This window comes from Tetrao urogallus (assembly GCF_951394365.1).
Source record: "Tetrao urogallus genome assembly, chromosome: 2".
Classification (NCBI taxonomy): Eukaryota; Metazoa; Chordata; class Aves; order Galliformes; family Phasianidae; genus Tetrao; species Tetrao urogallus.
This window is the reverse complement of record NC_136814.1, coordinates 38,480,384-38,493,837: the sequence shown is the minus strand read 5'-3', so window position 1 is coordinate 38,493,837 and position 13,454 is coordinate 38,480,384. Positions and strand designations below refer to the sequence as shown.

General features: G+C 35.4%; 1 protein-coding gene across 2 annotated transcripts in view; it reads right to left on the bottom strand.

The window, feature by feature from the left end:
* SIPA1L2 (signal induced proliferation associated 1 like 2) overlaps positions 1–13,096 on the bottom strand; it is a gene marked incomplete at both ends in the record, with an annotated part of 82,250 nt that extends 69,154 nt beyond the window's left edge. For both annotated transcript variants that reach the window (XM_079532441.1, XM_079532442.1), the window contains 3 exons: positions 3,480–3,668; positions 5,813–5,946; positions 11,632–13,096. In XM_079532441.1, the coding sequence (XP_079388567.1) occupies positions 3,480–3,668; positions 5,813–5,946; positions 11,632–13,096 (1,788 nt within the window). The remainder of the gene's footprint in view (positions 1–3,479; positions 3,669–5,812; positions 5,947–11,631) is intronic.
* Between the last annotated feature and the right edge of the window lie 358 nt (positions 13,097–13,454).

Genomic DNA, 13,454 nt, shown 5'->3' with positions numbered 1-13,454 from the left:
GGGTTAAGATCCCAGTCTGCTCTTGCTATTTCCTCTTGATTGCCATATATACTATCCATCCAGAATGCCTCCCTGATTGATCTCCACATTGAAAGAGTGCCTGGGGAGAGCTATGTAGCTAATAAAATATTCTGGACTGCATGCCAGGAACTTTTTATTCAGTGTAAAGCTAGCATGAACCCTAAATGGAAGAAACTGGAAGAACTGCTCATATAAATATCAGATTATAGGAAGCAGTACTGTTACTTGACACTTTTCAGCAGAGAATGAGAATGCTTGTAGCACATTGCCACCTCTACCCCAGCTCAGTGTCTAATACTCCAATTTAAAAAACAGGGAACTTAAATTAATTTCCTTGACTTTACGATAGTAGTGGCAACAACTAACAGTACAAGTGAATGGCAAGTCAGGGAACCACTTGGGTAAAATATACAGTATAGAAATTTGCAGTGATGCTCCTTCATTCTTTCCCAGATGAGTCATTTTTTAATTAGATACAGAATCATTAGTATAATTCCAAACAGAAGTGAAGTATCCTCCAAAATGTCCTGTCGTTTCATGGTTAAAACACTCTCCTTCAGAAATACTAAAGACAAAGATTTAAAACCATCCTGCCCATGAAGCACTTAATCCTGGGTATTCAATTCATGGACAAGAATTGCTAATTCTAAGTGATCCTATACAAGGTTGATTCTATCAATACCACTATTCCCTAACAAAACAGCAGCTGCAAACATGCTTGCAATAATCTGAGCCTCCCACCCATGCACTAGGAGCACTCATACCCACACGATTAGTAGGTTTAAGCAAAGTAACTAAGCTCAGAATCATTTGGCCTGTGTAGAGGCAGAAATCAAGGTACCTGTAGAAAGTCAATGCCTAAGAAAGAAATATGTAAATGAGCTTTGGGAGTATCTTAAACAGGCGATTCAACTGATGTGAAAATATCAGAATATCAGAAAATTTAAATTGATAAAGTTTGCCAGAATTGGAATGGCATTCCATGCTTATATAAGTATACGTAATTTCAGACATGGTTCTGATCTCATGATTTCTAAACAAGAAATATTGTGTTTAGCGTAACTGAGAGCAATTTAATAACATGTAATCAGAAAATAATGTCTAAATTTATTGACATACTTGAGTGTTTTTTGTGATTTATTAATTGTGCATAGAACTCCTCAAAATGACAACTTCAAGTTAGAATCACTCATTACTGAACCTTGGTGCCTCGTCGTCTTAAACAGCATAGATTCTTTATCACATAACAACAACTTGATGACTTTTACCATGTGGAGATTTCAGAGTTTTTCTGGAAAGGAACCTCAAAAGCAGCTAAATATCACCACATTCGAAGCTCATATTTTCTTATGGCTTTTTGTGATCTCAAGCTTTAGTTTGAGAGAGAAGTGAACATTCATAGAGTGATGACTGGTATCAAAAAGTATATATACCATAAACCATTAGTAGAAATGTGGAGTGGAATTAAAGAGAAAAGAAATCCTGTCAAGGTTGTAGATAAACTAATGAATTTTCCTGTAAATTTATAGTCAAATCTAACACTGATCAGCACATGGCAGAATAACTGGGAACTACTTATATTCTCAAATCATGTCAACCATTCACTTTGCATCAGCTTTCTACTGTCATTTTAAGGACAATGCTTTCTCCACAACCCACTTCAGATTTCACTGGAACTACTGATTTCTTTCACTACCTGCTTCATAACACTGAAAGAACTTTCAGTCTGCTGAAGAACTATGCAAACATTTAATAGACTGTTATACAAAATACTTATTATTCTGATGACAGTACTAAATCTCTAGATCACGATTCATATTTTTAAATTCATGATATTTCAGGCACTTGTCACTTTCAGCTACAATGCATAACTTTTTATATTTACTTAATTAATAAACTGAAAGCATAAAGTACATAAGGGGATTAAAAGCATAAATGGATCTCATGCCGGTTCTATGCACAGCTTTCTGCTTATATCTAAGTAATTATCTCATAAGAAGCAGTATATAAAATAATTAACACTACATTTTGCCTGGTGACAGTCAACTTAAAAGCAAGACTGAATTTTCAGAACCAAGTACTAAGAACCAGTAGTGCTATTACCACTGCGCCTCAAAATTAAGAGTTGATGTTTAAAACTACACTACCCATTGAAGTTACTGATCTCCATAACTATTTTTCAGAAATACTTCTCGTGAGTTTGGGAAATATCTCACTGAAGTCAACTAAACAAGTACTCCCTGCTCTCTAGACCATCCAGTGCCTTTAGGAAATGAATATTATTTATTAGATCTAAATCTAAATTCATTCTGGAACTCGAACCGGAAATCCTGAGAGCAACAGGAGATCAAGAACTCTCATATTCAGAACAGAGCGCTACTGATTTCCTTTGTTGTTTTACCAGAAGCACTGACAAAAACAGTAAAAAATATGGACCTTGGACAAAATTAATTTCAAATTAGAAGTTTTCTTCAAAGACTACAGCAAAGAGAAATAATAAAACATGCACACAAAACCAGCTTAATAGTCTAAACCAAAAAGAAATACTCCTCACTTTACCTTCATTTTGTCACAGGAAAAGATTGGTAGACACCAATATGTTTGACGCAACCATGTTTGAAACTGAATTAGCATTAAAAAAAATTATACCACTGCTTTAAACAATAGAATCCATCAGCTTCAACAGACAGATATTGACTTTTACACAGAACATGTAATCTTTACTTTAAATGTAATAAAACAAGTTTTAACACTTCAATGAAATCTCTTCGTAAGTTTGTCCTTCCAAATTATTCATAAGCTATGAATTTACCTACAAGCTTCTAGAGAGGCTGATTCTCTTTATTGAACACAAATTTCATAAGCATAAATTTTCAGGGGAAAATGGTGATTATTTCATTACTGTTGCAGTTAATTAATTACATAGTCTCAATTATAATTTCCATTGTTTGAACCAAGAAAGATTCTATTCAATCTACTGTAAAAGTTAATCAGAAAATTAGTGTTAAAAGAAATAAAAATTTAAGATATAGAGATATGTTATATTCTTTTGCATTCTTACCTGTAAGCAGTATTAAGGAAACATATTAGAAGTATTTTCATTTTCATACAGCATTTGTACACAGTATATACAGGGCAAAAAAAGATCATGGAAATAACTCAATACAGACATTAGAAGTTTAGTTATAATCCCACTCACTGGTCTAAAGAGGATCGCAATAGCCTAATCATTTTTCTCAAGCTGTAACACATTTAAAATAATTGATTTAGAAAAGTTAACCTCATTTTGTCAACAGAAATGCAGAGCTCATAAGTAAATATTGCCAAAATAAAAAATGTGACTGATCTGCATTACAGATCCAGGCTTATCAACATTATCTGCAAAATATTTTAAATCCCCACTGCCACAAATACATTCTAATTGAATTATCTTTAAATAAAAGTCATACGTTACATACCCCTTGCTCATCCAATTTAAGTAGCTGTTCAGGTACTTTGGGTGAGTTGGATGCTTGCCTCAGGCACTGAATGCTCAGCTCTGGTATTACATATTCTAGTACTTCTTTGAGAGGCAGACCTCTTGCTGTGCCATGCCTTGCAGTAGATGGTATAGCATCTTCTAAAATTGCTCCTCTAAGTGTAGTAAGCTTCAATAAAGATACAAAGTATTTTTAATTATAATACTAGAAAGAATTTTAGATAATGTGTTCAGGTTTTACAAAAAGCATGAAACAAAGTATGAAGAAAAATATCAATGTATTCAATTTTCTTAAATGAGTAAAAAGATTGCTAGATAACTTTTAAAGAGGACACAGGCTCTTATTATCTCAGTTATGTATTTATAATCAACATGACAGCAGAAGTGACTGCTTCTTCACATGTGGAACAGGTGAGTTCACACCTCACATACTGTGTTCAGTTTTAAGTCTTCGTAACAACAGGAATATTGAATTGCTCCAAAGCATGCAGAGAAAAGCAATGAAGCTGGTGGAGGGAATAGAAAACAAGAACTTATTTGAAGCAATACAGGAAATTGGGCTTGTTTAGTCTGGCGAAAAGGAACCTGAGGAGAGACTTCATTGTTTCTACAACTGCGTCAAAAGAAGCTGCAGCAAGGAGAGTGCCAGTTTCTTTTCTTACATGGCAAGTGACAGGACGCACAGACATGGCCTCAAGTTGCACCAGGACAGGTTTAGATTGGACATTAGGAAGAATTTTTTTATGGAGAGGTTGGTTAAAAGAGGCTTGCCCAGAGCAGTGGCGAAGTGCATATCTCTGGAGATATTTAAGATATCAAAACATCGCAATAAGGGAAAAAGTTTAGTGATGAGACTCAGGAAGTCAAGCTGATGGTTGGATTTGTTGATCTTGAAGGTCTTCTCCAACTGAAATGCTTCTATGTTTTGTTTAAAAAGATTTATTGATGAACTTATTAACTCAGTAAAATTCTGAAGATTTATTTTTTCTAAAATAGAATTTTAAATCACTAGAAAAGCTAAAAATCATTAATTTTAATGTCATATTACTCTAGAAAACATGGTACTTGATTGTGAGGTTGGACAGACAAGGTAAGCCACAGCTAATGGCACCTTCATTTATCTTATCCATTTTTTAAGCCATGCTAACTTGTCTTTATTGGCAAAAAGAAACATTACTTAGAAGTGAGTAACCTAAATCACTACTCTCCATAAACAGAGGCACATCTTTTTTTGTCAATAAAGGAAAAAACTAGCCATAAAAAAATTTGTTTCTGCACATTTGTAAGAAGTGCATGAGCCCAGAGATATCAAGAACTTGTTTTAATAGTAATAAAAGGCAAGCAGTCATAAGGATAATAACATTTTGCATTTTCATGCAAATCAGACATAGTTGCTGTCATAAATAAACTATTTTTGCAAGAGACACTAATTGATTTGAAATAAAAATTAAGAGAAATGTCCTTCCATAATAATAATGAAAGCTATTCTTCCAGTTAAAGTAATTATCTTATTAACATATTAATAGAATAAAATAGTTCCACTTAGAAGTAACCTAGAAAGACCATTAAGTCCAACTGTCTAACCATTTGAAGGCTAACCAAAAGTTAAAGCAGATAGTTGAGGGTATTATCCTTGAACTCTTTTGAATCTGTCAGGCCTGGGGGATCAGCCACCTCACTGTGAAGGCCGTTTCAGTATTTCATTTCTTAATACCCTTGACGCGACCTTCTGCCAGTCACACACATCCTATCATTGGTTACCCCTGAGAAGGAGAAGAGAGCAGCACTTCTTCATTTCTCTTCCTTAGGAAGTTGTAAAGTTCTTTCCACAAATTATTTGAAGTGCATAAAGCACGCCTCACAGGAAAAAAGGCTTCTAAGAAAATAGTTTGAAATAGAATACTCAAAAGTACACTTAAGTTTTAGTACTCACTTTCATATTTTTCCCCCTCTCTTTTCCCCTGCATTTCTTAATCATTTTTTCCAATCCTTAGAAGCATAACATTTATCAGTTTGGTCCAAATTTGCCCACAGGTTTGTTCTTATTACCTGATTCCCTGTTTACCTCTTGCAGATATATTAATTTCAGCCAACTTACCTCCTTTTGGATGCCTATCTAAAAATAAAAATTGTATGTAGCAGTGAAGAGAAGAACTTCGATCTAGGTAGCAACTACATTTACTAACAGTACAAGAAACATTACTTTCCCAATAACAGATTTACTTTCCAAGTTAGCAAACAACTAGCACCCTAAGTTCTAAGTCAGCTTTCCTCTGCAGAATTACTGAAATAATATTACCAAAATAATATTACCTCACTTGTTCTGAAAACTATACGATAGTTGAACTGAGATCCTTCTTTCTCCTTAGCATCTTCAACCTTCTCCCTCCGGATGCTGACTGCTACAGGTCCAAGATTTTCATCTATTCCAAAGTAGTTCTGATGCTCTTTTGCACAAAATTGAATGAAGAAAGAAGAGAATAATGAAGTGTGAATCTCCCAGAAAACGTTCAAACTACATTAAAAAATTTTGCACCAAAAGAAGTACTGTTTCTAATTGAGTGCAGTGATTTGTAAATACATTGGGTGTACTTTGTACTTACTGTACAGTAAGCATGTAAGTCACAAAATATGAACTTTGATTAGTAGAATGATACCTCATCACACAACCCATAATTAAGTTCAACTTCTGATACCGAAATAATTATTTTTTTACATGACACTGTAAGAAACTAATTTGAAAAAACTTTATCTAGATAAAGTTTCTAATAAAAGTTAGTAGTCTCCAAACAAATATGGTACCATGTAGGTTCCTTCATTCCATTCAGTTTACTCTTATTCTTGCTTAACACTTTCCATTCAGTAATTCAGTTTCAAGAAGTGAAAATTGAGACTAGTGACTCTTCAATCTTTGTATAAAGTTAAATTGGGACTCTTAGGCCCTAATCAGATTAAAGAAAAAATTATAATGGAAGCCAATAAAAAGATGCTTGGGAATAGCCTGAATAGACCTACTAAATGCAAACAGCATATCACCAAACCAATTGCTTTCTACAATGAGATAACTAGTTTTGTGGATGAAGATGCAGCAGTGAATGCCAACAACATGTATTTTTGCAATGCTTTTGATAGCCTTCCATAGTATCTGTGTATGTAAACTGAAAAGACTTGCTTTGGACATAGTTACAAAGTAGACAAAGTAACTGGACAACTGTCCTAAAATGATTCTGATAAGCAGTATAAATTCCATTTAGTGGCCACATGCTAAAGGAGTTGTATCAAAAGTTGATAGTAGACAGGACCTGCTTCTGTTTAATAACCTTTCTTAAAGATTTGAAGGATGGGATGGAATTTCACAAGCAAGTCTAAATTCAAGGGAAAGAGTTCATGTATTGGAGGTTATAGCTGCATTTCTGAGGGACCTCAGCAGTCTAAGAACATGAAGACTGACACAGACCTGCATTTCAGACAGAGAAAGGTCATGAAATGGCATGGGCTTGGGACAAACTATTTCAGAAGCAGCTCTGGCCCAGGTGAGCACTAAATTCCACAGCAGTCAGCAGAACAGCCTGGTAGAAATGAAGGCTAAGCACACTCCATGCTGTGCTAGTCGGAATATTCTATTAGGTCAAAAGAAAAGATTATTCCTCTTTATCTGGCACTTTTGAGATCACACATGCAATGTTGTTACCCTCTGTCCAATACTGGATATAAGTCCAACAGACAATTAGCAAGAAAACTTTGAAGACAACAGGAAGTTGGAGCATGTAACAGACGAACCGAAGCTTGAAGATGAGTTTTCACAGCCTTAAGAAGAGTACAAGGAGAGCAATTGTCTCATCCCACCACCTGAAGGAGAGCAACAGTAAAGGGAGAACCAGACTCTTCTCCAAGGTAAGAAAGAAAGGACAAGATTCCTCAGTTACAAAATGCTGCTCCCCATAGTGGAGAATCAAACCAAGAAGCAGGACGCCAGGAGAGTTTGTGAAATCTCTATTTCTGAAAATAGAATAAATCTAGAGAGACAAGGTTCTGAACAGGTTGCTCAGAATCTACTTTTAGAGGTGGCTTTTAATAGTGAATTGGACTGATGATCTTTGGAATTTTCCCCCAAACAGGTTTATGCTATAACTCTAGGTTTTAAATAGTAATGATGCAATAGATTAATTTGTTCTTTTAAGATTACCTACATTAAACTAGTTTGATGAATGAATAAGAAAGTTTTCAGAAATGAATAAGGAAGTTTTCACAAAATTTCTTTTACTGGGAAGTCATCCCAGAGATCCCACGCTTGGAATGGATACAAAAAGATAAAGTTATCTCTAATTATGTAAATGACAGACTTATTTGTCAAATCAATTTTAAATTATATTTCCAGTAATTTTCCCAAGATCTGTCTATAAAGTGGTGGTTACAGTCCATCTCCCACTGGAAAGAAAACGAGTAGCAGCACATTATAGACAGAAAAATGTTTTTGCAAGGAACACCTGGGATCAAAAAGGCACAGACAAACCTATTCTTTCATGCTCACCAGCTACACTACATTCTTCTCTCCATCTCCATCCTGGCCATTATATCTGCATGGATTAATTATGGCTCATACTTCATAGTGTTAAGTCAAAACTTTGAATTTCAGTTAGTAAACTTAACGAATCAGTGGAACAAGATTGTACAGATTATAAAAATATTAATTTGTGTGTGCATGAGAGAATAAAATTCATAGGTCAAATATTCTGAACAACATAACTCCCCATAGCTGCTTAGTCAGGCTTTGACAAGGGGTGAACTTAGTTTGTATAGCTCTCTGTTTCGAGATAGAGAAAACTGTATTCCACATTTAGCAGGCACCTTGGCAGCTATATTACTGAGCAGAAAAATGCAAGCTTGGCAGATATGTTGTACAAGACATTAGTGGATAACAGAAAAAAATTAAAGTGTTATGAATGTATATATTTCAATGCTTAGAGTCAGTATTTTTAATTGTAAGTTGTTGTTTTGTTTCTTAGTTTTTTAATCTCAAGCTATAAACTCATTAAGCTCACTAAATTTATTTACGTTGAATTAAAAGTATCATCTTTTTGAAATGAAAGAGGAAAATGCTATTTTCTAGCTGTTTGAAGAGAGACAGTAAATATTCTATCTGTCATTTTGAGGAACAGATGTCAACATTCCTTCTTACATGAAGGTCTTATAGAACTCTGAGTTAATACCAATAGCTTGCTAAGCCTGCACATTTCTTTTAAGACATTTTTTTCCACTTCGATATCAGTTCATAAATCCGACAATTGTAAAAACTGTTAGCAAGCATCCCACAGATAAAAAGCATAGTAATAACAGTCAAGTCTTGAGGTATTATGAGGATAATCACACAAAAGGAAAAGGACAACTCAATGACAATAACAGCATGCTTCAATTATCCTTTTTTAAAAAAATCAACACAATTTTTCCCCCCTCTCATCTCAGTCCATCACACAAAATTGTAGTTCACTGAAGGACACAATTAATAAATCAAAACCATTAGATAAAATAAGATGTTCTAGCTTTTGATAACCTTAACTGGAAACTGAAGATATTTTTCATAAACATTAACATATTTTACATCAGTCTTGTTGGATTTGATTTTAACAATAGTTACAATGCTTATAAATATGCAATATAAAACTACAGCTCATTTCAGAAGATTGAATTCCAAATCTTTCCTTTCTTCAAAGGGAACGGAATAATTAGTGCTACACATGCCCGGGTGTTTCTTCAATGCATCTTAAAACAGAAATAAAACTTGTATGCTGACAAGTGCCAATTATAAAACTGTGAATTAAATCACATATGCAGAAAGTTGTTTCTCTATCACAGATATGTTATTGAAGGCAAAGAAAATCAGTAGCATTACATATGTCTCTACATGCAAGTGACTATTTGCTACATTTTTCATTTCATCCTTCCACAATTATTTTGCTAAATTCAACTGTGCTATTGAATCTACAATTCACTGAACAATCAGCTAGGATAACTCAGTGTCACAGAATAGTATCAAGTCTCAGTACGCATATAAATGTCATTTTTTCTTACACAGGATATCAGCAGAACAGCAAGACATTTTGGCGCTGAAGGAAAAATACCTGTTTTATATCCTCTATGTGCTTTTTTTTAGGTAAAACTGCGCCCAGTGGGAGGTAATCTTGAGATTCCACACATGCCTGATCCCCTCAGATAGCAGATACAAAAAACCGAGTTTTTGCTATGTGTGCCCTCACTTGCTTATTCTTTTACTCCTAAGAGTTATCAAATAAAGGTTTCTCTTCTACAGCTTCTGTTACTGTTCCGTGGAAACTTAATACGGGAGAGGGCATGGCATATATATGATTTTAAGGGTGAAACCGTAACAGTTTCTTCCTGAATACTAAATGCATCATGGCATTTACTTTTGAAGAACATTATCCACAGAGCACTTAGTAACAAGGACATTAACAATTCACATTCACTAGTATTACACCATATGGAGTACAATTCTCAGATACTATTTAAGTTTTCAATATTACACTAACATAAATACACTTTATTTTTAATCAAGAAATCATTCATCATCAGAACATTAGTTACTTAAAAATAACTTCACTTGCATCATCTTTCAAGAAAAAACATGAACTTTGTTTCAGGTATCTTTAAGTGTTTTCTCTTTGTATTTTCTTTCTCCTTCCAACACCGTTTTTATTGCAAAAACAAAAACAAAAATGTTCAGCTCTTTGGAACCTCTAACACCTCCACTGCAAAAGCATTTCACAAACAAATCATCTTTTATTTGGCTTAGTCCTTGTCCTTTTTTTTCTTTCTTCCTACTGTACCATAACATTTCTCCATTGACAGTTGTTTCTGTCTATGCCAATCCTCTCTTCTGCCTCTCAAATAATACACACTACTCTCACAAGTTTCCCTTCATTCTCTTCCACTCTGACTCCTTCAGGACTTTTCGGTCCATTGCAACCTGCCTAGCATAGAAGCCATTTTGAATGCATGAATTTACTGCCCATCCTTGCTTAGCTATGTGCCTTTTTCTTTCGCATACATCACAGTTCTAGATTTTTCCCTCCTTTTCTTTTAAATACACCGTTTTTACAATCTGTATGTTCTAGGCTTCCACCATGTTATTAAACCTTACTGGACTTTCTTTTGAGTCTCTCATGAAGGGTCACAGGAGTAAGGAGTACAGGAAGGAATACAGTATAGAGCTTATTTCCTGCTGTTCAAATACAGTTAGAAGACAAAGGAAAAATGATTTCAGGAAGTCTTAGGTTTGGGTGTCTGTTCTTTTTTTGTTTGTTTTGCTTTTTGTTCTTTGTTTTGTTCCTTTTTTTTCGTTCTTTTAATAGCAGCAAAAAGATTGAGCGGGAACTCATAACAGATAGGCCAGAGAGTATTTTGGGTTTCTGCCTCTCACAAAAACAGGGATTAAAACACACTGAGAGCAAGGCAGTGCTGAATACAGAGAGCCAAAGCAGATCAGAGTGGAAATCTCCTCTCTGAATAACAATTCAAGCCACGTTAGTTACTCTACTGAGAAGAGCACCCTGCTACTTTGCAGTTTGATGATACTCAAAAGAGTAAAAGGAGAGGAGAAAAGCATACAACAATCTTCTTAAGGCTCAAAAATTAAATACTGTCAACAGCTCTGCGTTTAATGAGCATACATATGTATGCACAGTAAACACCCTAGAGACACAAGAAGACAGTTTAATTTAGAAGGCAGTCATGAGCTTTGATAATGAAATGTTTTCTTCTGGAAACACCTTTTAGGAAATAATGATTTCCATTCTGAGTATTGGTATTTCCACAGCTTTTTCTGGGTATAAAACTGATCTTTTTTTTCCTGCCCTCGAAGAAAGTCTTGGAACAGAGAAGTTGCTTCATCTACCAATTTAAGTGATCCAACACTTAGCGAATTTAGGCAAGTACTGCATATCTTTACACATAAGCCACTGGACTCTTGCTTACTTAAGAGGCTTAACTTTAGTAGCACATTTCAAGATCCCCAGTAATACTTAGGTCTTCCCATAGAGAAGAATTTTATTTTTTTTCCTAAGCAAGTAAAATCTAATCCAACCGGTTTGAGACATGCACGCATTAGAAGAAATTACCTTTTCCATAGAAGAATTTGCGGTAATAATATGCTCCAAGATCAATGTGTTCTATGATGTAACGCTTCACTTTCTCTCTGTGAATCGACTGGTTTTCTCTTGGTACCTCTAGCACTGAAACACCAGCATTTGTGCAATGGGAACTCAGAGACGACTCAAAAGAACAACTTTCACCTGAAGAAAAAGATGCTGAATTTGCCCTGGAAAGTGCAATCCGTCTGTCTCCTTCCCCACCAGTTTCATTCCTGAAGTAAGGACAACTTAATACTAAGTCATTACTTTTCCCATCACCCTCATCAGCATCTAAGTTCTCTTTTGAATTGAGATCTTCTTTGCTTCCCAAAGGCGATTCACAGTTTCCCGTTTGGCCTGCTGGCATCTGAGTTTGTGATGCAGCTGAAGCCCCAGTGGTTATATTTTTCCTTTTTCCCACGTTTACTCTGGTAGCCATTGCTTCATTTATGTTAAACAAAATGCTCTGGACATCGTAATGTGCAAAACACTTCTGACAGTTCCAAGAGCGAACATTTCTGTCGAGTCTATCATCCAGATCAGAAGAAAACTTAAAAGTTTCATGTTCACTTTTAACTGTTCGTAATTTTCTAAACAGAGACGTTTCTACCGTTTCTGATTTTAGTCTCCTCTTGAAAGATTTCTCCCTTTCTCGACCAATAAGCAGGGCACTATCCATATAATCCAAGCCAGAAATCCTGACAAATTCTCCCCTGGAAATCTGTGCAGCAGCGTGTAGACTTGGAGAAACTGAAGGATCACAGTGGAAAAACTCAGGAAATCCAAAAGGAGCAAGGGTTTTATGTTCAAAATTTTCCACTCTGTATCCTCTTAGCATTGCAAAAAAATTTTCTCCAGACAATCCTTGCCTGTCAATTGAAGAAGTACTGCCATATTCTCTATGAAGTGCTGCTCCAGTATTTGGGTTGACAGCATTCTGGTCTAAAACATCTTCAGCATCAATATCACTTATTGTCACATCGCTGTTGCTTCTCTGCCTTATGGGATGAAGTCCCCTTTGAGGGGAATGAACAAAAAGATCCCCAATAGAGTATTTTCCCTCTGCAAATTCCAGTTCCAGCTCTTCTTGCTGCCCTTCATTTTGGTCATTTTGTCCATTTGGATGTACTGATCCAATGCTTTCATAACTAGCTGGTGGTCTGTTTTCCCAAGCAGCTTTACTCAGCTCTTTAGAGCAATCCTTTTTAGGGGGCCATTCAGATACCCTTGCTCGAACACCCATTTTAGGCACAGCTGGTGTACCATTCGATTGACTACTCTCAGATTTGCTAGATGCATTTGAAGGAACAGGAGGACCCATGCTACCATTCAAAGCCTTAAGTTTTCTAGCAAAATAATCATCAGATTGCATGCTTCTTGAAGACTCCCTGAACTTTGAAGAAGTTCTGCTGATTTTGTGCTTATCTTCTTGCAAAGACCTTTGATCACTCATGTCCAGTCAGTGGGAGGGGAACCACTAAAGTCACATAAATGTACTGTTAGTTTTATTATTACATTGTTTTTTCACGGGCCAGTAAACCCCAAAGTAAATACACAGTTACAGTCTTCCCACAACTCTCAGTGTCCCATTTTTGTCCAACTTCTGCCAGGAGAGCAATCTTAAAACATTTCCTTCCGTTCAGATGCATTCAGTTCAGTATTAATCCAGTCAAATGTTTTTTATCTGTTTAGAAAAGAAATGAAAACAAAGCGTATTAAAATGTTTATAGTCAACAATGGTAAGCTTTTAGTGTTGTTTGTATACATACTATCTCCCATGAAACTGAAACTAATGAGAATGTTTCTTGTGG